Raw genomic sequence first — 26,959 nt, forward strand, 5'->3', positions numbered from 1 at the left:
TAGAAAATTGACCAATCACAGTTCATTATTCTTCTCATATTCAACTGTGATTGATCAATTTTCTACGACTTAAGACTCTACGATTGTTACGACTTCTATTGTAGACCCCGCATTACTTTTTTACACTATGGGAAATCGCTAATACGGCCTTCTGATTGGTTCATGACTTCTTAAGACTGTACTTAAGACGGTCTTGAATATAAGATCTGACTATGAATACCGCCCTATGATTGTTACGACTTCTATTGTAGACCCCGCATAATATCTCTTTCATAGGAACTTAGCTGATATTTCATTTATCGTATGATCGACTTCTACGAATAGCATCTAATTGTCCACGTCGCTAATTGGCCAATTCAACACAGGACTTTGCGATTGGTTGGTCCAGTACAAAAATTACAAGCCATTGGCTGCGAATAGATATCGTATGTTCAAAAGAGGTATTACCGCTACAAAAATGTTCTTAATTGGAACATATAATAAATCGTCTCGTGTATTAGTAATAAATAGAAAGTCTCGCATTTTTAATCTTTCAAGGTGTTGTAATCACCAATCAATCAGAATCTCTAAACAAAGATAACTAGTCCCTGACCATTTATGTACAGCATTGGTCAAAAGTATAAAGCACCCCTATGAATTAACGTAAACATTTTATATTTAACAAAACAAAAAAATAAAAACATATATTAAAAAATAATATTTATTTTTATGACAATTTTAACATTTGATTATTTTTCTTTGGAATTTTATTACTGTTTCCAAGAAAATGCAATAAATTGAGGATGCTTATACTTATGGCCAAGGCTGTATCTTTTTCTACGGGGAATATCATCTCCTCTCGCTACCCCCTTCCCCCCCTTGAGATTACTTCGATATGACAGAGCTCGCAGATTTTGATTGCTTACGGAAAGCCCGCACGACGGTATCGGGACCTCGGCTACCTCGGGTTCGTTCCGGCTAATTCGTCGCGAACATTGAGCGCGTACACGTCGGCGGGTCACGTTGCTGCCAAACCTGTCCTCTAGGTTCGTCTTACCCTTGTTATCTTATCCACCTGTCCACTCTACGCTACGATCGGTTCGACACGTCGAAGACGTGATATCACGGTGGGATTTGTCCACGTGCGACACGTGGAACGGCGCCAGGAAGCGGCGCCGTTGTTGCAGTGTGACGACGGTTCCACCACGTCCCCCCGCCCCTCTCACTGACGGAGATGCTCTAGCCGAGTGCCGACAAATCCCGGTCAACGTCCGTCGCAGTACGATGGAGTTTACGTCGTTGCTGAAGTCTATGCTAAGTGCTTGCCAGTGTCACGCTCGCGTCATCGTGTCATAAAATGGTAAGATTTCCCCCTTCTCTTCTTCTCCTTGGAAAAATGATCCTCGTCGAGAGAACGGAGATACGAACGGAATTCAATCGTGTTTAGTTTTGACACTCAATCCTGTGTTAAGCGTCGCTGTGATTGCGATCGCTGCATATATTCTTTTGTAAAAGGAGATTGCATTATGAAAATATATATTTTATTTAATTATTCCATATGACTCGTAAACAAGAAAATAAGAAATACGTCGAGGATCTTACCAGTCTATTATATGTCGTTTTGAATTTGATCATTTCATCCTTTAATAGCTATGGCTGCTTTCCTTTTAGGAGATACAGTCGAATAAGTGTCATTTTTATCTTTGTAGAATACCAAGGAAGATAGAACAATGTTTATATCGACTATCACTTAATGGAAAACATTTTAGCTACTAAAACAATAATGTAATTATGTATGCAAATATTGTGATTCTACATAATTATATTGTCATAGATTCTTATATATGTTTTTTATTTACTTGAGTAAAATAAAATTATCTCAGCCTTCAATTTCTTATTTATATGTATACATTTGATGTTACATAACATTATCAAGATAACAATAAGTATCAAATAGTAACATTGTTAAATGCTGTTGTTTGTAATTTTAGGGTACAACCATATCCCAATTGGAAAGAGATATTGGCTCCGATCAGTTTCCACCTAATGAACACTACTTTGGTTTAGTCAATGTAAGTACTGTGTTGCATGAAATTGACTTGGAAAATTTTGAATCTACTGCGTTTATGATAAGAATATATTCTTGCAGTTTGGTAATACCTGTTATAGCAATTCAGTCCTACAAGCTTTATATTTTTGTCGACCGTTTAGAGAAAAGGTCTTGGAATACAAAGCTAGAAATAAGCGAACTAAAGAAACTCTGCTAACATGCCTGGCAGACCTATTTTACAGTATTGCAACCCAAAAGAAAAAAGTAGGCTCTATAGCGCCAAAGAAATTTATCGCCAGATTGAGGAAAGAGAAAGGTAGGTATTTTAAAGAATGTATATTCAGATTTTGCAGTACAGTAACATTGAATGCAGTCCATTTGGCATTAAGAAGCATTTGATTGACCATTCGAAAGAAAGAATTTTACTAATTAATCAATCAAAGAATGCTTCGAAGCGTTTGTAGCATCAAATGAACCATACCATAGTTATAACTTTAATATCTCCTTTCTTTCAGAGGAATTTGATAATTATATGCAACAAGATGCGCACGAGTTTTTGAACTTTCTTATAAATCACATAAATGAAATTATTTTGGGTGAGTATTTGTTTATCACTCTTGGATGGCGCTCACAACACGATATTTACCGTCGTGATTTCACACATCAGCGGAGAGAACTCAGAGCAAGCCGACTGGAGGAAAGTGTGGGGCAGGGGATGCTGCAGGTTCGCCACCAGAGCCTACATGGGTTCACGAGATATTCCAAGGGATACTGACGTCGGAAACACGCTGCCTTAACTGTGAGACTGTCTCTAGCAAAGACGAGGACTTCTTCGATCTGCAAGTTGACGTAGATCAAAATACGTCTATTACACACTGCCTCAGATGTTTCTCCAATACAGAGACCCTGTGTAGTGACAACAAATTTAAATGCGATCACTGCAGCAGTTACCAGGAAGCTCAGGTATTAATAAAACGATATTTGATTTACCATTTATCTTTTGGATAAATCGCATAAATCGTTTATTGAAATATGATCGTTTTTAATTACAGAAACGAATGAGAGTGAAAAAACTACCTATGATACTAGCGTTGCATCTAAAAAGATTTAAATATGTGGAACAATATAATCGCCACATAAAAGTATCTCACAGAGTAGTTTTTCCATTGGAGCTCAGACTTTTCAATACTGTTAGTACTCGTAAATATTGTTCATGAAAACATAATAAACCTCAGATAATATATTTCTTTCTATAAATAATTTTAATTATTTCAATGATAATACTTTCAAAACTTTCAATAAATTATTTCACTGCTTAAATATAATATATAATTATATAATTTGATTGTAGAGTGATGATGCTGTAAATCCAGATCGTTTGTATGATCTGGTGGCAGTTGTGATACATTGTGGAAGTGGGCCTAATCGAGGGCATTACATTTCTATAGTTAAAAGTCATGGATTCTGGTTGCTCTTCGACGATGATATGGTTGATGTAAATATTTCTGCTTTAATGTCTTGCCCCGTATAAATTATGAAATCACATTTAGAAAGAATATTAATAAGTATCTTTATATGTCCTTAGAAAATTGATGCGTCAACTATAGAAGATTTTTATGGACTTACATCAGATATTCAGAAGAGCTCTGAAACTGGTTATATCCTGTTCTACCAATCGCGAGATTGTAGTTAAAGTTTAATATGAATAGCAATTGAAGATAAGCACTCCTATACGCTAATTTCGTATTTTAACAAAGCGCGCGGTACATGTGAATTTTTGAATGTTCTAATGATTTGTCAGATTATTTATGGGAATATGATGGATATATGATGTTTGATAATGTTTTGGCTCGTAGAATATAAAAAGAGAAACGAAAAGTAGTTCCATAATTTATCTAAATTTTTATATAGAATTTTTGGTTTGTATATATAAACCAGCAGTTAAAGAAAATTGGGAAGTATTAGGTGATGCTTTATATTTATTTATGTTTAAAAGCTAGTCCGCCTTTTGAAGAGAATGGATAATTTACTTTATTACAATAACTTAAACGTGTCCATTGATATAAAGAGAAACGTTAGCACGTTCAGATTCTATACAAATGTAAAGATATGACTGAGAATAAAAATATTGTTATGAGACTGTGCATTTCGGTTATTTATCATGTTAGGTGCAGCAACATAAATTTATGGCACAAAATCAAAACCATTTGGCTTTAAAAAAAGTATTATCACTTTGTTCGCACTAATGTTCTTAGAAAAACAATCTTATTCAATTACTCTGACTCTTAAAGTGTGATATATACATTATGTAAGATAAATGTACCAGTTAGTGGAAATGAACCAATTGGACAAAGTGATAAAACATTTCAAATATTAAGCTTTTAATGATATGTATAATTATTTAAATTCATTATTAGCTTTTTATAAACAACAAATCTATTTAGAGTCATATATACCATTAAAAAGTTTAATATTTAAAAATTTATACCACATTGTTCAATGAATTGAATCCATTAACTAATACATTTACCTTAATATTGAGTCCAGTATGCTTGAGGAAAAAGCTAACGATAGCCACTGATTTCAATACATTATGTAATATCATGATTAGTACAATTTAATAAAATTAAAATCTGTAATTGAATAAACGTTAATTCATTTTAATTAATTACATTTATATGTGTATTTAATAATGTTAATTTTTGACAATATTAAATATAACGCAAACCTTTACTTCGAAAATTTTAGTTTATTTAATATTTTAAGCAATAAATTCATATGGAACAGGTGCAAGCAAGATAGGTGCTTCACGTCCTGACACAATGTGAGCTTTAGAGCTGTCTTTTGAGTTGGGCACGAACGTTTGTCTTCTTTGCCTCCATCCTGAGCCTCTCGTTCTCCTTAACGCGCTTAAGGAAATCATCTCTACACTTGGAATGGCTCAAGTGCTCGATGCGCACGTTAATCCTCTTGGCAATGATACGTCCGCGTACTCTCTTGTTCACAATTACTCCCAGGGCATGTGCTGTCACATTGAACACACGGCCAGTCTTGCCGTGATAGACTTTATACGGCATACCTTTTTGTACAGCACCGTTTCCCTTGATATCCACAATATCGCCGACCTTATACGTCTTCATATATGTAGACAAAGGAATAGTTCCATGTTTACGGAACTTGCGGGAGAACAAGTCCCTCGTACCACGTCTGTAACCCTTTGAATTGGTCATCGCAATGTGTTAATCTGTAAAAAAAAAAGAACAAATATGCAATCATTAAAGCAAAATCACAATATACATGAAGGACTCAAGACTTCTTTAAAAAAAATTTATTAATTTTAAATATAAATATGAAATTCAAATTAAATATTGTAAATTCAGGCTGAAACAGAATATTTTTGCTCAATTTGAATATTCTCATATGTCGTTTGCAGATCTTATCCTATATAGGAGTGATTGTATTGACCTACGAATTTGAAGCCAGGAGCTATAAAAACAAGAAAATCACCATAGGGGAATCTAACCTAACTCGAATATTCCTACAATTTTTTGTACGGATCCAATAACAAACATGATTTATGTGATAATTTATGCAATGAAAAATGTGATTTGTCAATGACAAATAATATTATCAGATGAATTTTTACATGCGACGTGTAATATGCAAAATGCACGTGGCTTGACGCGAGTAGAATCAACAGAGTGAAGTCTGAATTTTCGTATTCTCTAACCGAAGTAGAAGCGATCGTATAATAGCAAACAAAAGTGGATATTTATTTTTGATGTACATAAAAGAAGAATATTCTAATTTGGCCTCGATTTTAAAGAATAATCTAAAAATGTTAACAAACGTACATAGACAACTCACGTTCACTGTCGTTGCCACAAAAGAAAAGATATTTTAGAGAGGCGACACGGTGCAATTTATGCAGAATCAACGGGTGCATTGGGTACATTTAGTACTACACCTCTCACTGAGCTTTTGCATCTGATTGGCATATTCCGTTAGAACTAAAAATATAGACCAAACAGATACAAGAGCTTACTGAGCGCTCGCATCTTATTGGTATATTCCGTTAGAACTAAAAATATAGACCAAACAGATACAACCGCTCACTGAGCGCTCAGTGAGCAATCATGGTACTAAATGCACCCAACATTTAAGGGCCGATTGTTCCAACTTCTTGGTAAAGTTTACCTATTAGGTAAATAACAAGATTATCCAATCACGTGCGCGGATTGCCAGATTTACTTAACAAGTAAACTTTACCAAAAGAACAATCGGCCATCAGTGTATTTTAGACGACATAAATGCAAACATTATATACATATATATATATATATATAATTCATTCTATGTGAAAATACTTTGAGTCTAATTTTATTAAGATTGGAGCTGAGGACTAAAATGAATAATTATCTTTATATATATAATTATACATATAATTACATTTAATTATACATTATGTAACACACTATATATGACTATATATTATATTTATTCAATGAAAAAATTAAATATATAAACAATAAATGTCAATACACAGTAAATTTAAAAACAGAAAGGACACACCGCGAATGCAAGATATTCATAGCGATTAGTTTATATTTGATTCCAAAACATAATCGAATTACAAATATTATATAAATAACATATATATAGGACTCAGCGATATTTCACAAATTAAAGACAAAAATACATAGAGAAGTAGGAGTCAGCGCAGTACTTCGTGCGCAAGTATAATAATAAAGTTTCCAAATCTCCTTAATAAGTTTTTAGACTCCTATTTCCCTATGTATTTTTGTCTGTAATATATTCATTCATTCGATGACGCAACATCTCAAACTCTTGGGGCAAGGCCTCTTTTATGGCTCTCATAGGGTTTCTGTAACAATAGATTTTTTTTTTTCCAGAATTATAGGTTGTTAGCCTAATATCCAATCCTCAGCAGCCCCAGCCTGGAAGATCCATACATATAGTCCAGTGATATATGGAACCTACAGTTTAACGCCAGATCTGAACAGCACTGGTGATCAAAGGTCTGTTAATCACCAAGTGGAGCCATTGGGCGCATTCAGCAGACTCAACTGTCGAGTCCGCTGAATGCGCCCATTTGCGGCTCCTTAAACGCGAAAAATTGTATTTAAAGATGCACAATAATAAGATTATATTGCATAAGTTAAATGCCCTATATACAATGAGTACAATGTTCAGTACAATCGGAGTTAGACAACTTTTTGTCCAGTTATGTCGTGATCCTTTTCCATAATCTTCCTTGTTCGCGTCTTGACGGGCTGCAAGGCGTAAGTAATACGTGCAACACTCTGACTCAAGAGCGAAAGTATCATGAATATATTACAGAAAAAAATTTTAATAACACAAAAGAAACAATCATCTTGTAAAATCAAATCGAGAAGTATGTCTAAAGCCGTTACATAAATATATGTAACTTAATTATGTAACATTTACAAACAATATAGGTACGAAAATATATGAAATGTTAAATCAATGCATTAATTAACAGTAATCGCAGAGCCTAGCTGTCGCATTAGTTTGTAGCATTCCTGAAGACGTTTCCTGTCTCCTATTCGCTCGAGCGTCTTGGCAGCCTCCGCGAGCATGCCAGCTCGTTCACCCGGCGAGGCTAACAGCAACGTCGGCAGATGCCTACATGCCAGACATAACGCGACCGCATGCTCCCTCTCACTGTTGTTCTGCTCCTGCGACCGGTCCTTCCCACATATAATTGAAGAACGCGAGTTTCTGTGATGCAGACTTCGATCCAATAAGATCTGAGTCTTAACTGGTGTTGCCCCGGCCATGATACGCGCTGTAGCCTCGTATAGGAATACTCGTGCCAATACAGACTGAAAAAAATAGTAAACATTATGTAAAGAAGTTACACACATGCAATCAAATAAGTGGCTTTTTCAGCTGAATTCCTTCACGATTAACTTTTTCTTTTTTTCTCTCTCTACATTGAACAAAAGAGAAATGAATGACGCAAAAAGTTCAGCTACAAAGAACAAGCGTTTTACTGCTTACTGGGATGTGCTGACACAACTGTCTCAAGCACGCTAAATCACGTTGGAACCCAGCAAGAGACATGCTTACGACTGATCTTTCTGGTTCTGCATCTATTTCTTGCCAAAGAATTGTACGTATCTCGAGAAGCCAATCACAAACCAATAATTGAGTAAGCTGAAAGATAAGCGAGATTAGTAGGAAACAAAAAAGAATCGCACACACGACTCACGTAAAGTAGACACAAAACTATTACATATACATATAAATGGTGCTGCGACCTGCCACAGGAGTTGCACTGCAGGAGTATTGCATAGTTATATTTCATGCAATGCAACTACAATGCACACTTGTAACAGGTAAACGGTAGCACGGTTTACGCTTGAAAGAAGTTACCCTTAGCACATATAAATAAACAAAAAGCGACTATAAGTATACAATGTGTGTGTGTTTCTATTTTATTAAACTTACCAAGACTTGCTGCGAAGATTGCTCCTTGCAATGATAGTACACCATGGATTGCTCAAGCAGTAGTCCCGTCTGATCAATGAAACGCATAGAAACTAACTTTGTAGGATTTTTTGCCACCTGGAGAACACCGAGAACAGCATGGGGTAATGGACTGCTACTGCTGTTGTCGCCAACTTGGAAGTTCCTCTCGTAGGGAAATTTACTCTCCACAATGCTCCATGCCTTTGAATCCTCTTCTCCTAATCTCCAACTCGCGGCAGCGCAGATTACAGCTCCCCACCATAATCCAATCTCATCTTCGCATGCTGCAAAAATAAAGAGAAAAAAAAAATACATTGCGCAATATATTCAGTTGCAAAAAAAAATAGGTCAGTGTAACATTACTGTGGCCCATTTTTTTTACTGAATATAATTACAATAATATAATTAAAACAATAATACAATTAAAAAAACATACATTAGTTAGATATTTTTTTGAAATTTAAAGTGCGATTTTTCTTGCGGTTTCAAATAGTCTTTTCGTACTTGTTACACTGATTTTGTCGGAAAAGGGGAAACAAGCTTCCACTTCTGCAGAAGCCATAATCATCCGTCCTAATTCAAGTACAGAGGATGCATGACATTCTCCAACCGTGCCGGTCAATAAACGTAGACATTGCTCGATCAGATGATTCCTATACGCACGAGCCGCGTATGACAGCGGATCCGCTCGACTGTTCTGTGATGTGAATTCGCTGTCAGACTGTTTCTTGTACTGCCACTTCTGAGATGCCAAGAACTTCGCGCCTTCATCGGTCATGATCCATTTCAATTTCGGGGGAACGGCGCAAGAGGATAGCAAGACGCGTGCTTTACCCAGATAATATTTGTGTATGTACGGAAAGAAGGATTGTTTCAGACACAGCGCGACGTTCATGTAGATCTCCGCCAAAAGTGGCTTTGGCATACTCTCGCCAGCAGTTTCCGCGTAATTGACGGCGCAAAGAGCAAGATATAACGTTGAGTCTTTAGTTCCTTCAGACATACGAAGACAGAGCATATGCTGGTAAACGATGGCAATTTCCACGGCGGATGTCTCCGCCTGTTGCCGTTCTGATTTCTCTGACAACCACTTGCTGATGTGCATGACCCATCTACCAAGCCATAATTTGTGAAGAGTCTGCCGCACTATTTGCCACATGGTTGCGAGAAAAACCTCCGTACGTGATAATGGGAAGGCTCGGCCGAAATACTGTAAGCATTGATGTAAATCTCGATATGCCTGATTGCATTCGTGTTTGGATATGTTGAATTCGGCCTGACGTCTCCAACGACGTATTTCGAGAAAGACTTTGCTGTCGGTAGGCAAAATGGGATCGCCATAAAGTAACAGTTTATAGAGACAAATTGCCAAGAGTATCAGATTGGTAAACCAGAGGACAACATTGCTCCATGGTTGCTTGTCCGATTCTAGCTGATCTACAACTGAAAAGAAAAAAAGCATATTAACAATAAAAAAATGTATCAAAATTGTGATTGGAAAAGAAATATGTAATTTACGTGCGTTTGTTACCTGGATAATTGAGTATCGTTCGTCCGTCCAGTTTCGTATTCACATAATCATAATTGAATCTTCCAATATTGTTCACGAGGATACCCAGAGGATTGAATGCTAAAAATAATAGCATGAATCCGCATAATGTCAGCCGAGTGTGATCTTTCATGCCTCCAATGGACGAAGTTGGTACAGGGTGTAGATTGTGCAACGCATCTGAATCGTCCTTTACAGACGACGGGGATGGTGGTGACGGCGGCGCAGGTGCGGGTGATAGAGACGGTTCGCTCGAATCGGAGCGTGGAGGTGTCAGCTCTCCACACTGGATTTGTTGATACAAATCACGAAGATTGTGCCGTTGCGCAGACATCTTCAACGCCATATTTTCGGCCTTTAATTTCGCACTGTAATTCTGCAGATGCCTATGTTACACAAAACAAGAAATTCAGAAGCTATCCATCTTGTTAATATATCGCGAGGTAAAACTAAATTCTTATCATCCTTGCCTGATGTAGTCGATGGTTTTTCGTAAAATTGCCGACTTGTTCAGCTTGGCATCAATTCCGACTACAATGTTTTTCAGTTCAATTATCTTATCATTGATCGACGTCCTGTAACGACGCTCAATAGCATTGTGGGCACTGCGTTTTACCTCTCTCACTCTCGGTACACTCACATGTGTGCCTGTGTTTAGACGATTAATTTGTACCTTGTCAGTGTCCAATACTACAGGTATCCCTTGAATCAAACAGTATCATATTAATACATGCTATAAAATTACATTTATATTCTTATTTAGCTTGATTATTCGTTAAGATAAAAAGTTGTAGCTTCAAGAATAAATCAAATATAATAAAATGCCTATATCAGCCTCTGTGGTTGTTAAGGCGATAAGATATAATTTGCGAACAATTGAAATATATTTAACAAAGTTAACTATACATACACTGCACTTATAGTTAACTTTGTTCTTATGTACATTCTAATTGTTTAGACATTTTAAATACATTCTGATTGTACAGGCATTTTGCTTATATTTGATAATGATTTATGTTTATATCCATATAGTATAGATATCCATATTGCACAGATCTCAAGAAATGTCCAGAAAAGATCCCCTATGTTGTCAGAACGTTTTCAGGACATTTTTCAAATAGAATATACTATGTGCATATATAAATATGACAATATTGAGAAACCTCTCCAAATTCTTAATTGCATTTATTTACCGGTAGTTAACACCGTTCCATTTGTAGTATTTACAAGAGTGTGTATTTGATGTGGAACAGGAGTCGACGTGATGGTTTGTCCACCCTTTGAATACACGAGAGATTCTGACTTAATTAATTTGGCTGGAAGGAGTAGCTGTCGCTGTTGAGTAACTGGAGCTAGGGTTACAACATTCGGCGACTGTACGTTAAAATTCACATTTTGTGGTATAGTGTACTGCGAGCTGAACACTGTAGGCTTTGTCGAAGCTACTATTCTCTGTGGTCTATTCTGTGGCACGGAGGTAACATCCTGCTGTATATAAGTAACAGGTGTAGTGCCATCCGTTTGTTGTGTCACCATAACATTTGAGTTTGATGGCTCAAGGATTGCTGGATCTTTAAAGTCCTTGAAGTCTTTAAACTCATCGTTATTGATATTTAAGAAGTTAAATGTGTCCCCATCAACTGGCATTGGCTCATCCAATTCGGAAAGTAGAGCCTCATCGCTGAAAAGCTCATTCTTCAGCAACTCATTCTCGCAATTCGTCAGAAGATCTGCAAATCAACAATTATATTTTTTCAATAATAATAAAATACTGACACTAATATTTAATAAAATATTTGACAGTAATATTTGGCATAAAATATCAATTCTAGTCAAATACATTTTGAAATTTCTTCAACTATTTTTAATATAATTATAAAAAATCATGTAAATTAAAATAATTATATGTAGCACACATATGATTTCGTACGTCAGTAGAAATCATTATTAAGACTCGTCAATATAAGATTAACTTCAATCTTGATTCAATTATTTATCTTTTTTTAATTCTTAAAATGTTAATGTCAAATATTCCATTATTATTGATAAATAACAGTAATAATTATTTACTTGCAGATTCTTAAAATTAATAAAAGATAGAGTAAATTGAACCGAGATTAATCTTACATTGGTGGAAGTGGGACCTAAGTAATCAGTGCGATATTTATGTTTATATCGCTTTCTAACAAATGCATAGCGACAATCAAAGTAGATAAAAGACTAAACAAGACTATCTCTGTTAACAGTGATAGGGTGAGTTTTTTAATTCATCGATTGATAAATCGCACAGTGCGCAAATATAATTTCGTTCCATAAAAAAGCATCTGCGCGTGATAAGATTGATCAATCGATGAATTAAAAAAATTCGCCCGTAATACCCGACGATAAAATATCACGTTAGCTTCTCGAAATACGCGCGAATACTACGTTCGTGGAAGAGAGAGAGGGATAGAGAAAGTATGAGAGAGAGAAGGATACACGCGATACACATTGAGAAAAAAAGTGGAGCGCAAGACCTACCATCGATGCCAGTGACTTCATTCAAATTGAAGCTGTCGCTCGATTGAAAATTAGGAAAGTCATTTTCCTGGGCCGGTGCCCAGCCGCCCGGATCTGCCATTGCCGTTGCCGGTCTCAAACGTTCGCGATCACGCTGAATAAACCTCGCGAACCGTCGATTTTACAGAGCGGTCACACGATACGTCAAAACGCAGTAGACAGAAAATTACAAACGATCGTACGACCCTCGTGCGACCAATCCGGGCCGTCGCTGCCGATCGGACGATGTTGCGTCATCGACGCGAGTTCCTAAACCTTGCAGAATAGCTCACGCCTCCGTGGGTCCGTTCGATTTCGAAGAAATCCTTGAAGCTGGTTTGTTCGGGAAGAAGCGATGCCGCCATGTTGGAAATAGTGCTGCGCTACCAACAATCGTGGAGAAAATATTACTAGAACCGCAATCGAGAAATTTCGACCTCAAAGGTTTCTAGTGCAATGGTTTCTAGAAACTACACTTGGCGGGCAAATCACTCCAATTCGGTCCAACAGTCCAACCGTGTTTAACGTTCTCTCCAGTCTGCTCTTCTCCAACCGTTATTTTAATCGAATGACACGTACAAATATTTTCGTTCATTTATTTTAAGAGGCAAGGAGATACGTAGTGTCTTAAAAGGAAGCATAGCATCGAAGCGTGAGATCAACCGTCTTCATAGATACAGTTTCACTCAAAGCATCGCAATCGTTGGCTCCCATAAAAGACGATGCAAAAATGAATCCATCTCGAGATAACTCAACTACGATTGATTCCAGATGCTGTTCAACTTCCCTCATGGGTAAATTTATTATTTTAGTTTCATCTTTTATAAATTGTACCAACGTATTACTTCTATTTGCATAACTTGTATTTATATACTACATGTATATTTTTTATTTATATGCCGATGTCCGCAAAGATCAAGACTAAAGATGAGTCTATAATGTTTTAATCGTGTGAGCGATTTTTTCAAAATTCTAGGAAAAAGAAAGATATACCTATATTTTATTACTTTCTTCCTGTATACTAATTTTAATTAAGTGGCCCGTTTTCTGTTCCTGCACTAAACTGTTCTAGAACTTTCTTTCTCGCTTTCCACAAATATCAAACATATATCCGTCTCACTTTAAGTTTCAAAAGTGTACACTGGTTTAGCTACAGAAAACAAGACCTAAGATTATAGAGTAAGACAATACGTTTTTGTCATTTTCAATGAGAAAATATTTATTCTTTTTGAAAATCCTTTCATTTTTTTATTTTTATCCATTTCTTAAAAGTATATATATCTTTCTGTATCTTTCATATCTTTTTGTAGAATTTTAATAAAATTGCTTTGTTTAAGATCTAGAGTCAAGACCAAATTTATACAGTGTGTTAATGAATAGGTGAAAAAAGTTTATATGAATTTATGTTCAAAAATGCTTTATTAAAAAGTTATAAATGTTCAAATATTTATAAATAGAATGCATTCACTACTATTTTTAATACAGTAGGAATATTCAAATGAGTTTGACAAAATCTATTCTTTCAGAAGGAAGAATTTTTATGGGCCAATTCTAAGCAGAATCTTAAAGACTTGTAACATGTTCTTGTAAGACTTATAAGAACTTATGACTAGTATTTTAATTTTATGCATATATATCATAAGACGTACGATTATTTGTAAATATCTAAAATTTCTTGTAAATTTTATGGCTAGCAAGAAGCTATCTAAAAATATTGTATAAAGATATAAGCTCTTAAAAATTCTTACAAGTCTTACAAGAATATGTTGAGCTTTATGATTCTGCTTAGAATTTAGGGGTTAATTATCAAACTTAAGAAATAGCAATAAATGTATTCTGTATAAGTTTGATTTCCAATCTTTATAGACATCCTTGGATGTGTGTTTATAAATATCATACAACAATATTTGATACTTGATTATTTGGTTTTCTGTTGAGAATTTCAATAAAGGATTTAGCAAAGAAGCATTTGTTTTCAACTTTGTTTTCAACTTTGTTTTCTCTTTTAAAAATATGTCAATGTATTTAATACACCCCAGTGACGCCTGCCTAAAATATTTCGTTTTCTCTTGTAGAAGATACATTAATTGCTCCGAGTGATGTTAAGTTTAATAATGGTCCATTGGAAGAAGTGAAAAAGCCAATAAAATTTATAAGAAATTCCAGCGAAATTGAACTTAAAAAAAAAGAAGAGGAGGAATATAATAATGAAGTAAACGAGCAAAGATACAAACGATTGATGCATTTGTTAAACAAAAGCAAATTTTACTCGTCCTATTTGATAAATAAGATTGAAGATGATAAAGATAAAAATAAAAAAAATGAAAAGGCTCCCAAAAAGAATAATTACAAACAGAAGAGATCTATCACTGAAAATGATGAAAATATATCACCAGAAAACAAAAAGAGGAAAGTTAGTGGAAGAAAACGTAACATACAAGAATACATATCTACAAAGGTAAGTACAAGATTTGGATTCTTGGATAATACACAGACTCGATTTAAAATTGATTAAATGTTTTACAGGTAAGGACCATAAGGGAAAAAAAGAATCTAAACCTAGAAGAGATAGAGACAGAATTATCCACGAACTCAGACAGTGAACTAAAACTCGAACCGGAATTAAAAGCAAATGTTAGCAGCACTGCTATCGTATCGAAATATTTTTGTGGCAATCTGCGCGATTATCAACTAAAGGGTTTAGAATGGTTAAAACTGCTTCATGAAAACGGCCTGAGTGGAATCTTAGCCGATGAAATGGGACTCGGAAAAACAATACAAACGATAGCTTTGATATGTCATCTTATAGAGGAAAGACAAGCCGGGCCTTACTTAATAATTACACCTCTCTCTACTATACCAAATTGGCTCACAGAATTTGAAAGATTCGCTCCCGCCATACCGGTCTTTTTATTTCATGGCACGATAGAAGAAAGAGACGCTGTACGCATAAAAATTAAATGTACACATCATGTCGAAGATAATTACAAGACACAGCCTGTTGTACTCACTACATATGAAGTACCATTATATGAAAGTAAATTCTTTCAATCTCTAAGATGGAAATACATCGTAATAGATGAAGGACATAGAATAAAAAATTATAACTGTAAACTGGTCAAGTATGTAACTATTAAAAACTGATCAGTGATTTTGAGTTATTTTCAAAACTGATTACAAGTTCAGTTAATAGATAATAGATATTTCAATACGCTTATATTTGGTAGACACTTAAAAAATATACCTAATTTAGAAAATGATTTTCTCATTTAATTGAATTTTTGTATTATTTTTTTCTTAACATTAAGTTCTGTATATAACATTTATTTTTTAGGGTGCTGCGCAATATTCGTTCCATGAATAGACTAATATTAACTGGAACTCCACTTCAAAACAATTTATCCGAGTTATGGTCTCTTTTGAATTTCCTATTACCAGAAATCTTTGATGATTTGGATACGTTTGAATCGTGGTTTGACGTTAAAGAACTTCAGTATCATGGTACTGAAAAACTTCTAAAGCAGGAAGAAGAGAAACATGTATTATCATCGTTGCGCGAAATTTTAAAACCATTTATGTTAAGACGAATAAAATCTGAAGTTTGTTTAGAAATTCCTCCTAAGAAAGAGTTGATTGTTTACGCGCCACTCACGGAATTGCAATATGATTTATACAAGGCAGTATTAAATCGTGATTTAGAAATATTAAGTAAAATCGAGACACTGGATCTGATTATACCAACTGTAAATGGTGAAAAACCGAAAAGAAAGTGTTTTTTGAGAAGTCCGTACGGATCTGTCAAGGACAAATCCGAAGATAAAGTATTGAATACTTCAGTACAAGAAAATAATATTGAACAGAAACCTGTGAATAAATCGAAACAATATACTGATGTCACAGAACGTAATAGAGAGTTTCTTGTCCGCATTAATTCTAAAAATAGACGTAAGTGTTGTTGCATTAACGCAATATTTCACATGGTTTTTATGTTTTATGTTATTTCACGTTTATTTATATTTTCTAGTTCCCATGTATAAAAAGATCGTGAATCATCCATACTTGATTCACTGCCCGCTGGATTCGACTGGTTTACCGAAAATTGACAATGATTTAATCAGATCCTCTGGTAAACTTTTAGTATTGGACGCTATGCTGGCAAAACTGAAGATGCGAGGTCACAAAGTTTTATTATTTTCGACAATGACTATGATCTTAGATATGATTGAAGATTATCTTATGTTACGGGATTATAATTATGTGAGATTAGATGGTAACACTAAAATTGAAGTACGAAAACAAAATATTGCTACTTTTAATAACGATCCAGATATGTTCTTGTTCCTTTTATCAATTCGAGCTGGTGGAATTGGATTAAATTTAACGGGTGCTGATACCGTTATTGTATATGACAGTGACTGGGTAAATTAATATCATTGTAATTTTCCACACTTTCCACTTTTGCTGGTATACGTATTTTATTCACACTTGCTTTTCAATGCTTACAGAATCCACAAATGGATATACAAGCTGTAGCTCGATGTCATAGAATAGGGCAAACAAAACCCGTGGTTATCTACAAGCTATGCACTAAAGGAACAGTTGATGAAACAATTATGAAACGAGCTGACGCTAAACGTATTTTAGAAAAAATAGTTATGTCAAAAGAACTACAATCTCTTAATAAAAATATAATATTACAGATGAAAAAGCTAATGGAATCTAAAGAATACAAAATTGTTACATCTGAAAAAGAAGGTAAGTTCTTGCCATCACATTGTCTAAATAATAAAGGTATATAAAGAATTGCTGAAATTAGTAGATCAATCTTTTTTGTAGTTTTTACAGAGATGGAATTGAACAACTTGTTAGATAGAAGTGATATGACTAAGAACGAAGTGATATACTGATATAAGTGATAACTGTGATGTGCCTAATTTGTAAAGCTAAATCAAGAATAAAATACATACCATAAAAGAGGATTTTTCAAAATATCGAATATGGATTCTTAATATGATTAGTGTACAAATATCACAATACTAAAAGAATTATATGTTCAGCTTTATCTTTCGTAACTAATTCATTTAATTTCTTAATAAAGTATATTGAAAAAAAAAATTATTTACCCTATTTCTTATTTAATTATTAATTAATACGTAAGAGTTATGAGTTATGACGAGTGTGTATATATTATATATATATATATATTCCTTTCTTGTATAAAAACACAAAATTTTTCCAATACTTCAGACAAATCTTTAATCGTATCTACATACAAATTAAGATTTATTTGACTTAATACGAGTCTTTCCTGTTGAAGGATTCTTGTATTTACATGACTGGACCAACCGTTCGCGAAACTCAGCTTCTAGTTTTATATATGTTCCACCTATTTCAGATACATATTATTGTTACATTTTTTTTTAAGTGTTATTCACGTGCTTCTATATATATAAATATATATATACAGTGAGGTCCAAGTCTCGAAACGATTAATTATCTCAGAAAGTATTGATTTATTGGAAAAAATTTCGGATAAAGTTATAGAGTTTAAAAAGGTCTATTTATGAATCATGTCAGTTTGACCTTGGATGGCGTCGCCAAAATCATGTTATATCGATTTTTTTTAATAGGACATCCTATTTTTTAATCCAGAATCTAATAACTGATGTCAAGAGTTTCTCAAAACACTACAATAAAGTTCATTTTCATTAACGAGAGAATCACACGAAGTATTAAATTCTGATTTTAATGAAACTTTGTATACATATAAGTTACATAAAAAAATAAATTTAGAAAATGTTAGTTGCGGAAAAACGGTTTAAAGAGGTGAAATCATCCCTTATGTAACGCGGATTTTAACTTTTTTCGTTATATCTTAAAAACTATTCGAGACATCAAAAAATGTTTTATACAAAACTTTTACAATAAAATTATCTCTGTTTATCGACGTCAATAATAATTTTGCATTAAAAATTCATTTTTATGTAAAAATGAAAATAAGAGGAAGAATCTCCAATGGCCTTGATCTTGACAAATATTATCTAGCATGACTTTGAACAACATTTAAGAGATTTTAGTCGTCAGATTAAATTAAGTTCAAATTAATAAATAAGATCAGTAAATATCTTTATCTGAAACATTTTTCCAATAAGCTAATATTTTCTGAGATAATTAGCTAGTTCCAGGACTTTTGGACCTCACTATATATGGCTGCATTTCGATATTCATTACCAGTACTGAAAATTTATAGCGCACGTAACGTGTATTACAGATTTTCGGTATTGGCAATTTTGAATATCGGAACATATATTGTACGAAAAACATACCAACAGGTTGCTTAGTTTTATAGCTGTGTTGTTGCTTATTAAATTTTGAAAACAAGTTCTCTGTGACTGTTCTCTTTGTCAGAAGAGCTGTCATTTGCGCCGCAGCTCTTTCCTCAAAATCTCTCTGATTATCTTGATTGTGTCTTACATTCAAATTCCCACTCCAACATCTACCGTTCCTGAAAGGAACAATAAAATCATATATAAACATTTTGTGTTAAAAAGATACTTACTATTTCAACAACACAATTTGTTACTTGTGACTACTTTGATGCTTTGCTTTAGCCATCGGTTTTAACGTGCATAACGTATTGGATTCTTCACTGTAATAAGATTCGTCATCTACACTGCTGTCCTCGTATACGGTCCCGCCGTCGTCTTCGTCGTCTTCCTCGTCTGTAATCGAAGAAGTAGGAGACGAAATATCGGTGGTTACAGAAATTCGCCGATAAATCTTCTGTAAAGACTTTTGCGAATCCTGCACTTGAAGTAATCGACGAAATCCCGAACCTCCCCAAATCTTTCCTGTTTTTGTAAATTTTTTTCTGCATTGTAAAATTTGATTCTGTATATATAAAAAAGAAAGCATTAAGTTGACAATTTACCAAGCAAACCAAGTTTTGGTCTCTGTGGTACGAGCTCGATTCCATTCCACCACATCGTATCCTTACACACTAATTTGCCTGGACGAAGAGACGGATCGCGTGTTACTAGTCGTGTAATTTTTTCTGGGAAAAAAAGCTGGGGTGCTTCCAAAATTATCACTTCTCTATGTGCTGTCAAAATATTTAACATATTTAATTCTTTCTCGCCTTTTATACCTGGTACATGTTCCTAAAAAAAAAAAAACAATAGAAATCTTTATATAAACTATATTTTTATTATATTTTTATGCATATTATATTCATCATAAAGAGTAAATTCATTTTTATAACGCAATTATAAAGACACACATATTGATACTAACTTTGTATCTACATCCACTTTGATGATTTGATAAAGCTTCAAATCTATAAGCAGATTGACTACAACACGGGTATCTTCCCAATGGGAAGGGCATAGGTCTCTGTTGCTCATTTACGAAGAATTGTGCAGGTTCCGGATGATAGCAGCACCAACCGATCTGATGTATTGGAAAATATATGTTGCACTGCTGACAGAACACAAAATGACAGTCTCCCCACAATCTCCAATACACTTTGCGCCAAGAGCGCAATTCCGATCGTAAGGCAATGACATAATTATTCAATGTCCAAGTCAAATCTCTGCAAAGTTATTTTTTATTTCTTAAATCTTTCATGCATATATTATAATAATATAATATATGTTATTATATGACTTATATATAAAAATATATATGTCGCGTATACCTGATATGTTTGCTATGAACAGTTCCCTTGTTATCAATTTTCATTGCACTTGGAATACAAGGCACAAAATCGGAAATCGATTGTATAACATTCTTGCCGCATTTTCCACATCTAAACATCATAGCCAATGAACTATAGTGTCCTTTTTTATTATCTGGAGTGGTCTCCACTAGAGAAATGATTAACTTACAAAACAAACGACTCTGAATTTTATCTTTTTTATCTTTTAGCATTTCAACATCTTCGTTAGTAAATAATTCAGCCAATCTATGGATAATTGTAAACATCAATAAAACAGAAAAAAAAAGAAATTTTAATTAATCATTTATTACAAATTAGATGTAATATATCATGCAAAATACAATCAAAACTATGACAATAATAAAATGCATGCCTTGTAAGAAGATTATCATCTAAACACGTTAAAATTGTTGATGTTTTTAAGATATCTGACATATTGTCGTGACAATACTGCAGACAATTTTCCAAAAGCGGTTCCATTTGTAAAAAGCAAGCGGATACCATAATCGGAATGACGTTATTCGCCTCTAAAACTGGCCATTCTGATTTCTTTATGATATCCTTTTTCACCCATCTCATCAGCCAATCAAAAATAACTACATCACAATGCACCGATATGTCTATCTCGTCGAGTTTCTGTCCTGCCGTAACATCAGCAAAATAACACATTTTTTGTATAAGAAGCTTTTGTGGACATCGAAAGTTTTTTCTGATATTTTTATCTTCGTCGCAAACATGAATTTCCACTTCATTCCTGTAATACAATATAAAGAAATAACGTCAATTATATTATTAAACATGAACAATTAATCCATTTATTAAAAATATTTTTAACTTTATGTAGCAAGATGTTTGAAAATGTAATTGCAATTAAAAGATACTTACTCCAACGATTTCTTGTATGTCTTATTTTTCTCCTTGTCTCTTTCTTTATGAACTGAGGCTTTATTTTCAATTACATTATTCAAAGAAGAACTTTTCTTAACATCAGCAATAGCAGTGGACTTCTTAATAATAGGTTGCGATATGGCAGATTTTGGCAGCATGTATGGCAAAACAGAATCCAGTAATCCTTCGTGCAAAATATCTCTTAGATTTTCCTTCGTGACTTTCGCCAAACCACATTCATTATCTCCCAAATGTTCCTTAATCTGTAATACTTTTCCCTTTTCATTTTGAATTTGACTACCTGATAACCGATTTATTTCTTTAACACTATCCTCTGTCTCTAGACATTTATTAGAAGAATTTTCCACACTGGTAGATTCCTTTACAGAGCTGTTATTATTACATGTGTTAAAAATATTGCTATTACAAGACGTCACAGAAGACTGTGAACTTATCATGCTTTCTGATGTACATGAATTTGATTCCTTGTTACTCGTTTGTGTTAATAATGATTGTATAAGATCATTATTCTTGTTTTGCTGTTCGTCACTAGGATGGCAGTTATCGTTGGTTGCTTTACTATCCTCGCGCGTTTCTAGGTCTAAATTAATTTTTGCTAATTCATGCCAATCGATCTCGCTGTTAGCACTCAATATCGTAGCCAGACCTTCGCAACTATCATTAACTTGATATGCGGTTCTCATAAATTCGAAAAATGCTCCAATTGTTAATTTAGAGTGCTTATCTTCCTGGAGGTTTCGTAATCTCTCCGCTAAATTCAAAGTTCTCATTATTACTATCATCCATAAATTTTCAAGTCGTGATCATGACACAATTCAACCCATTCTAGTGCAGTTATTGCTCGGCTTATTGCCGAGCTTTTCTATTTGGTACACAGTTATTAATATGATTCAAAAACTTAGCAGCAAAAGTTGTGCTAACGGCATTAGATGGGGATACAGAGAAATCATCAAAATACTTCAAAATAAAGGTGCAGCATCCAGTATCTAACTTCGGTGCGATCTAGCATACCAGTAGGTGTACATATACCTTCGTTACTCGTCGAGGCACATGCTCTTAATATTGTACTTGCGCTTAAAGCGATATTGTCATTTTTTTGTGGCTCCATATTTTTAGGAGATGCAAGTCAATTTTATCCTAGAGGTTACTTGTATATCAACACGAAATTTCATGTCAATATACCTTTGACTACAATTATAATGCAAAAATTATAACGAACATTTTAATACAAGATTAAAGAGTTTAAATAATTATGAAATATTGTGTACTCAGTGTTACAAATCATTAAGAACGCTTTCACTCTCTCTTCATATTCCAATAAGTCTGGACAAGTCTCCGTATTTGAGTCTCGATCAGCTGACTGGGTTCCAAAACTTATAAAAAAAAGATATCTTCAATTTTTGTTAGAATTTCGTTCTAAAACACATTAAAAAATATCCTAATACCGTTTCAAAAATATGTTCTATAAATACTAATATGGAGTAAATCTATTGTTTCCATATGTTATGATTCCACATTCCAGCCTCAACTCATGACATGTTAACCTAAAAAATTATCGCATTGAATTGAGGCACACACACAAATGAATCGTTAATTTAATAATAATACATTAGTAATATTTATCCAGCTCATTAAAACTGATAGATATTCGTTTGAAAATTAATTAAATTGGTAAGAAGTCTGACAATACACACACAGTTTGTAGTTATAAATTTTTCAATTTTGTACAATATTTTCCTTTTTCTTTTGTGTAATTACTTATTAAAAATTTATGTTATTTTTATAATTACATATAATATTCTATGTATTTTTTTACAGGTCTAAGATATTCGGAATTTTATTTCTCATTTATATTTATATCTTTAATATTTAACATTTAATTAAAAATGGTTCAAGCGAGTGAAAGTGATATTTTGACTATAGGCGGAGTCCTAAATGACTCTGCCAGACCTCTGAAAGAAAGATTCCGCGCTCTATTCACTCTGAAGAATATTGGTGGTGCAATGGCAATAGATCAAATCCATGCATGCTTCAAGGATCCGTCGGCGTTGTTGAAACACGAGCTTGCGTACTGTCTGGGTCAGATGCGGGATCCTACAGCCATTAGTATCTTAACGAGTGTCCTGGAGGATCTGTCACAAGAGCCGATGGTACGTCACGAAGCTGGTATGTATTTAATATGTCTCATCCAAGCTTCACTAATCTGTTCAAAAAGAAATAAAAAGAATAAAGAATCTGTTCTTTAAAACTTTTAGAGTAAATCTCATGTAAAGAGTAAAATCTCACTCTTAAAGATTAAAAAACTTTTTCAAGAACAATTTAAAAACTCTTTTTTCTTGTCTTAATTTTTACTCTTTAGAGTCAGATTCCATTCAAATTTATAGAGTATTCATTCTTTATACTATTTTATATCTATATACATTTGTTTTCACAGGAGAAGCACTGGGTGCTATCGGTGAGTCAAGTGTAATTCCTCTGTTGGAAAAGTATTGCAAAGATCCTATACCTGAAGTAGCAGAGACGTGTGAGTTGGCCTTAAACCGGTTGAGATGGTTAGAATCTAACAGTAATGCAAAGGATTTACAAAAGAATCCGTACTTGACCATTGATCCTGCACCACCGGCAGAAATAACAGACGTAAAAGTCTTAAGGGATATTTTGTTGGATGAAAGCAAGTCGCTGTTTGACAGATACAGAGCGATGTTCTCACTGAGAAATTTGAATACCAGAGAGAGCATTCTAGCTCTTGCTGAAGGTAATTATATTAATCTAAAAATATTAAATAAGTACTAACTAATTGAGTTTTGTTTTTGCACAAAGGTTTGAAGACCGGTAGTGCCCTGTTCAAACACGAGGTAGCGTTTGTACTAGGACAACTTCAAGACGAGGCATCCATACCAGGATTGCAAGCGTCATTAGAAGATACGAAGGAAAACGAGATGGTCAGGCATGAGTGTGCGGAAGCTTTAGGTTCCATTGCAACTCCTGAATGCTACGAGATATTGAACAGATACCTCAATGATAGTAAAAGAGTTGTTCATGAAAGTTGCGTTATCGCTTTGGACATGTGCGACTATGAGAACAGTACGGAATTTCAGTATGCCGATACGTTGGCCAAGCTTTCTACTGTGTGAAGAGTTTTATTTATATTGTCATTGTATTATATATATTTCCCATCCCAGATGAAAGAAGAGAAATATGAACTTTATCAAGTTAGCATCTCTGAAAATCAAAATACGATCTATATCAAAATTACGATTTTCAATGATGAGAGTGTTAACTGGACAAAGGTAAATGTAAATTATTCCCTTTAATCGTAATATACTTTCATGCGAAGTTTGGGTGAAATTCTAATCAATTGTAATGGAAAGCTGAGTAAAAAATTGTTACATTCCTTATATCTTGAACATACTTATGTTTTCCTTTCTTGCAGACCTAAATTTCCAATATTACTCCATTGTATATTTTTTAGCTATGAAAATAATAAAATAGGATGGTATTTCATCAGTTTCAACTTTAAAGTAATAAGTATATGAAAATTTAAGACGACAAACAATATTTTTTTGCAGTGACGTGCTTGCAACTATATTATACAATTACTTCTTGAAAGCACAAACACAATCTATAAATATTCATATGTGCTGTTCAGAAACATAAACGTTATTGCAAGAAATAGATAAAACATCGCTCTACCCTACTAATGATGGATCTATAATTTACTCAGTATTCAGTATTCATTAACTAGGAATTTTCGTAATGAACGTGATTAAGAATTTCGGTATATCGAATCGATCATGAGGAAATACGTGTTTTGTCATAACGTAAGACGACTTCCCTTTTCAAGAAAACGGTAAAATCGACAGATTGAATTGCGGCATTATATGCGGGTGTACCGCTAATAGCAAATGAGCTCGATAAGACTCGCGATACGAACCGGGCATTATAAGCGAAATCGATCAACCGTTGCCACTCCACTCCGTTTCTGCATTCGTCGCTGAAACTTCGTTTATTCGAAATTCTTTCTCTAATCGCTCGGAAGCATGTCCGCTGGGAATTCCCCATGATGGAATTTCGAAATTGTCCGTGTTCAGTTTCATGAATATCGCGTGCCGTCTTGCGCATTCATTGGCATACATTCGTTATAGCTTCTATCACTGCAAGTACACGTACAATTCTTCATACCTTCCGCAGTCAGCGAGATAAATTTTTTTTTCGTTAATCGTTTCTTACAAGGGGATGCGCCAGGATAACATTTGGATCAATGGGGAAGAGAATCGTCGGGAGCAAAGATTTTTGATTCGCAAAAAAGAGAAGAAACTTTCCTTGGACTGAATAATAAAGCGATTAATCAGAATCAGTAAAGCAAGACTGACGTATTGTAAATATTAGACAAACGTATATATCTCGTCAAAGCTTCGACAACTAAACACAAGCAGGATATATACTTCACAAACGAATATAATTAAGATATCCACACGCAATATTATTTTCAAAATAACGCCGAAATGACAAAATATTATTGTGATTTGGTACCGCGATTATACATCTGTTTTCCATTGATTAACACATCGTTACGAGTATTATTCCACGCACTACGGGGTGGAAGACAATTTGCTGGAGTGTGCAAAAAAAACTCTTTACAGCTGGTCCCTATCTTCTCGCGCGAGGATACTTTGACGATGATTTATTTCTCCCGGTACTTCTGTCAAGGTACTCGCTACAGCTCGTTGTAAAGTATAAGACGATTTTCTCTCGCCAAAGTGGGGAGACGGACGGGGGTGGTCGATATTAACTGCGAAGCAGTTCCTTCGCCGATGGAGAACGCGGTGGTGGATAGTCACATGCCGGCTGCGGTCGAGTGCATACTCTCGTCGTCGTACCCGCGCGTTCCATCGCCGCTTCAAAAGTAAGTTTTATCGCCAATTAATTACAATAACTCGCCAAAGTGCGCCGACAACGTAGTATCGCAATTGTATTTCTAAGCATCTTATATTATCTTATCAGCAGAATTTTCTTAAAGCTTATCTCTATATTGTCTTACTTTTTGGTTGCATTTTCTAAACAACATACGAGATTTTTATTCAAATGCATTCTGTTTTTTATAATTTTTCACGAAACTTCAAAAGTTCAAATAACTTCTGTAAAGTTATATATATTTTCACAATTACAATACTTTTGATTGAGAGACGTTGACTGATTAAGTATTTTAAATTTTTCAATAAAGTTTTGAATATATGTGTTTAATATTTTAAAAGTTTTTTGAATTGAAAGTATTTTGACATTTTAAAAATATATTATATATCCTTCTAATAATCCGCAAGTTATAAATTCGTTTTTATACTATCTACTCTTTTCTCTCTTTTTCTTATTACTTTAAAAGATATTATATGGAGTATTTTTAAAGAGATCCGATTTAAAATAATTTTGCAAATAGTAATTTAGTTATGAAATATTTTATTAATAATTTCCTAAAAACTCTCATAGAAAGATAAAAGTAAAAAAAAATTAACTTTTGTGAGATTAATTATAAATCTTAGAAATCAGGAGATGTCTCCAAAGTCCTTAAACTTCTTTCTGTAGTTCTTTATTTTGAATTCTATAATTAGAATAATTAAGAATAGCAGCATCGAAAATTAAAGAATTATTTCCAGAATGGAAATAAAGTGGAAATAACTAGTTACAATTCTTCGAAGATCAAGCT

General features: G+C 34.0%; 6 protein-coding genes across 8 annotated transcripts in view; 3 read left to right on the forward strand and 3 right to left on the reverse strand.

Annotated features, from left to right (window-relative positions):
* The window catches only part of LOC108729961 (Sterol regulatory element binding protein), a 16,588-nt gene extending 3,874 nt beyond the window's left edge, over positions 1–12,714 (reverse strand). The window contains exons 1-8 of one of the 2 annotated variants that reach the window (XM_018459377.1): positions 12,615–12,714; positions 11,288–11,824; positions 10,565–10,796; positions 10,077–10,480; positions 9,050–9,988; positions 8,525–8,829; positions 8,075–8,230; positions 7,538–7,896 (exon numbers count right to left, since the gene is read on the reverse strand). In XM_018459377.1, coding sequence (XP_018314879.1) covers positions 7,543–7,896; positions 8,075–8,230; positions 8,525–8,829; positions 9,050–9,988; positions 10,077–10,480; positions 10,565–10,796; positions 11,288–11,824; positions 12,615–12,714 — 3,027 coding nt within the window. In that variant the 3' untranslated portion in view covers positions 7,538–7,542. Of the gene's footprint in view, positions 1–7,537; positions 7,897–8,074; positions 8,231–8,524; positions 8,830–9,049; positions 9,989–10,076; positions 10,481–10,564; positions 10,797–11,287; positions 11,825–12,614 lie in introns of those variants that run through there. The other variant, XM_018459381.1, reaches the window with a different exon arrangement.
* Positions 864–4,378, forward strand: Usp12-46 (Ubiquitin-specific protease 12/46). Its single transcript, XM_018459430.1, has 8 exons — positions 864–1,339; positions 1,971–2,051; positions 2,129–2,345; positions 2,545–2,625; positions 2,697–2,992; positions 3,082–3,219; positions 3,381–3,524; positions 3,615–4,378. Exons 1-8 carry the CDS (start codon positions 1,337–1,339, stop codon positions 3,720–3,722), a joined length of 1,068 nt encoding a protein of 355 aa, XP_018314932.1. The 5' UTR covers positions 864–1,336; the 3' UTR covers positions 3,723–4,378.
* RpL21 (ribosomal protein L21) lies at positions 4,759–5,931 on the reverse strand. Of its 2 annotated transcripts, none has more exons than XM_018459473.1 (2): positions 5,897–5,931; positions 4,759–5,273 (listed from the first exon to the last, which is right to left on the reverse strand). In XM_018459473.1, the coding sequence occupies exon 2, from the start codon at positions 5,257–5,259 to the stop codon at positions 4,861–4,863; it is 399 nt and encodes a 132-aa protein (XP_018314975.1). In that variant the 5' UTR covers positions 5,260–5,273; positions 5,897–5,931; the 3' UTR covers positions 4,759–4,860. The 2 variants fall into 2 exon arrangements, with proteins under 2 accessions (XP_018314975.1, XP_018314969.1); XM_018459467.1 differs by having other exon boundaries at positions 5,884–5,928.
* Positions 12,715–13,147: 433 nt separating the features above from the next.
* LOC108729985 (lymphoid-specific helicase) lies at positions 13,148–17,601 on the forward strand. Its single transcript, XM_018459405.1, has 7 exons — positions 13,148–13,426; positions 14,708–15,090; positions 15,159–15,754; positions 15,967–16,577; positions 16,657–17,051; positions 17,138–17,387; positions 17,469–17,601. Exons 1-7 carry the CDS (start codon positions 13,363–13,365, stop codon positions 17,537–17,539), a joined length of 2,370 nt encoding a protein of 789 aa, XP_018314907.1. The 5' UTR covers positions 13,148–13,362; the 3' UTR covers positions 17,540–17,601.
* A 233-nt stretch (positions 17,602–17,834) lies between these two features.
* Positions 17,835–22,555, reverse strand: LOC108729976 (uncharacterized protein KIAA1841 homolog). Its single transcript, XM_018459391.1, has 9 exons — positions 22,288–22,555; positions 21,235–22,009; positions 20,723–21,103; positions 20,329–20,595; positions 19,926–20,223; positions 19,564–19,792; positions 19,216–19,483; positions 18,959–19,137; positions 17,835–18,018 (listed from the first exon to the last, which is right to left on the reverse strand). Exons 1-9 carry the CDS (start codon positions 22,364–22,366, stop codon positions 17,909–17,911), a joined length of 2,586 nt encoding a protein of 861 aa, XP_018314893.1. The 5' UTR covers positions 22,367–22,555; the 3' UTR covers positions 17,835–17,908.
* A 577-nt stretch (positions 22,556–23,132) lies between these two features.
* On the forward strand, positions 23,133–24,624 carry nero (deoxyhypusine hydroxylase nero). Its single transcript, XM_018459442.1, has 3 exons — positions 23,133–23,424; positions 23,693–24,013; positions 24,079–24,624. The coding sequence occupies exons 1-3, from the start codon at positions 23,145–23,147 to the stop codon at positions 24,390–24,392; spliced, it is 915 nt and encodes a 304-aa protein (XP_018314944.1). The 5' UTR covers positions 23,133–23,144; the 3' UTR covers positions 24,393–24,624.
* Positions 24,625–26,959: the final 2,335 nt, after the last annotated feature.

The sequence above is a fragment of the Mycetomoellerius zeteki genome, unplaced genomic scaffold (genome assembly GCF_001594055.1).
Source record: "Mycetomoellerius zeteki isolate Tzet28-1 unplaced genomic scaffold, Tzet1.0 scaffold119, whole genome shotgun sequence".
Classification (NCBI taxonomy): domain Eukaryota; kingdom Metazoa; phylum Arthropoda; class Insecta; order Hymenoptera; family Formicidae; genus Mycetomoellerius; species Mycetomoellerius zeteki.

Coding starts and splice junctions, on each gene's coding strand:
- Usp12-46 (XM_018459430.1), top strand. Junction 2,052..2,128: donor ACTACTTTGGTTTAGTCAAT/GTAAGTACTGTG, acceptor ATATTCTTGCAG/TTTGGTAATACCTGTTATAG. Junction 2,346..2,544: donor CAGATTGAGGAAAGAGAAAG/GTAGGTATTTTA, acceptor CCTTTCTTTCAG/AGGAATTTGATAATTATATG.
- LOC108729985 (XM_018459405.1), top strand. CDS start 13,363: ATGAATCCATCTCGAGATAACTCAACTACGATTGATTCCAGATGCTGT. Junction 13,427..14,707: donor CTGTTCAACTTCCCTCATGG/GTAAATTTATTA, acceptor TTTCTCTTGTAG/AAGATACATTAATTGCTCCG. Junction 17,052..17,137: donor TTGTATATGACAGTGACTGG/GTAAATTAATAT, acceptor CAATGCTTACAG/AATCCACAAATGGATATACA.
- nero (XM_018459442.1), top strand. CDS start 23,145: ATGGTTCAAGCGAGTGAAAGTGATATTTTGACTATAGGCGGAGTCCTA. Junction 23,425..23,692: donor GATGGTACGTCACGAAGCTG/GTATGTATTTAA, acceptor TTGTTTTCACAG/GAGAAGCACTGGGTGCTATC. Junction 24,014..24,078: donor CATTCTAGCTCTTGCTGAAG/GTAATTATATTA, acceptor TTTTGCACAAAG/GTTTGAAGACCGGTAGTGCC.
- RpL21 (XM_018459473.1), bottom strand. CDS start 5,259: ATGACCAATTCAAAGGGTTACAGACGTGGTACGAGGGACTTGTTCTCC.
- LOC108729976 (XM_018459391.1), bottom strand. CDS start 22,366: ATGGAGCCACAAAAAAATGACAATATCGCTTTAAGCGCAAGTACAATA. Junction 20,596..20,722: donor GATGATAATCTTCTTACAAG/GCATGCATTTTA, acceptor AATTATCCATAG/ATTGGCTGAATTATTTACTA. Junction 18,019..18,958: donor TAAAACTAAGCAACCTGTTG/GTATGTTTTTCG, acceptor TATCTGAAATAG/GTGGAACATATATAAAACTA.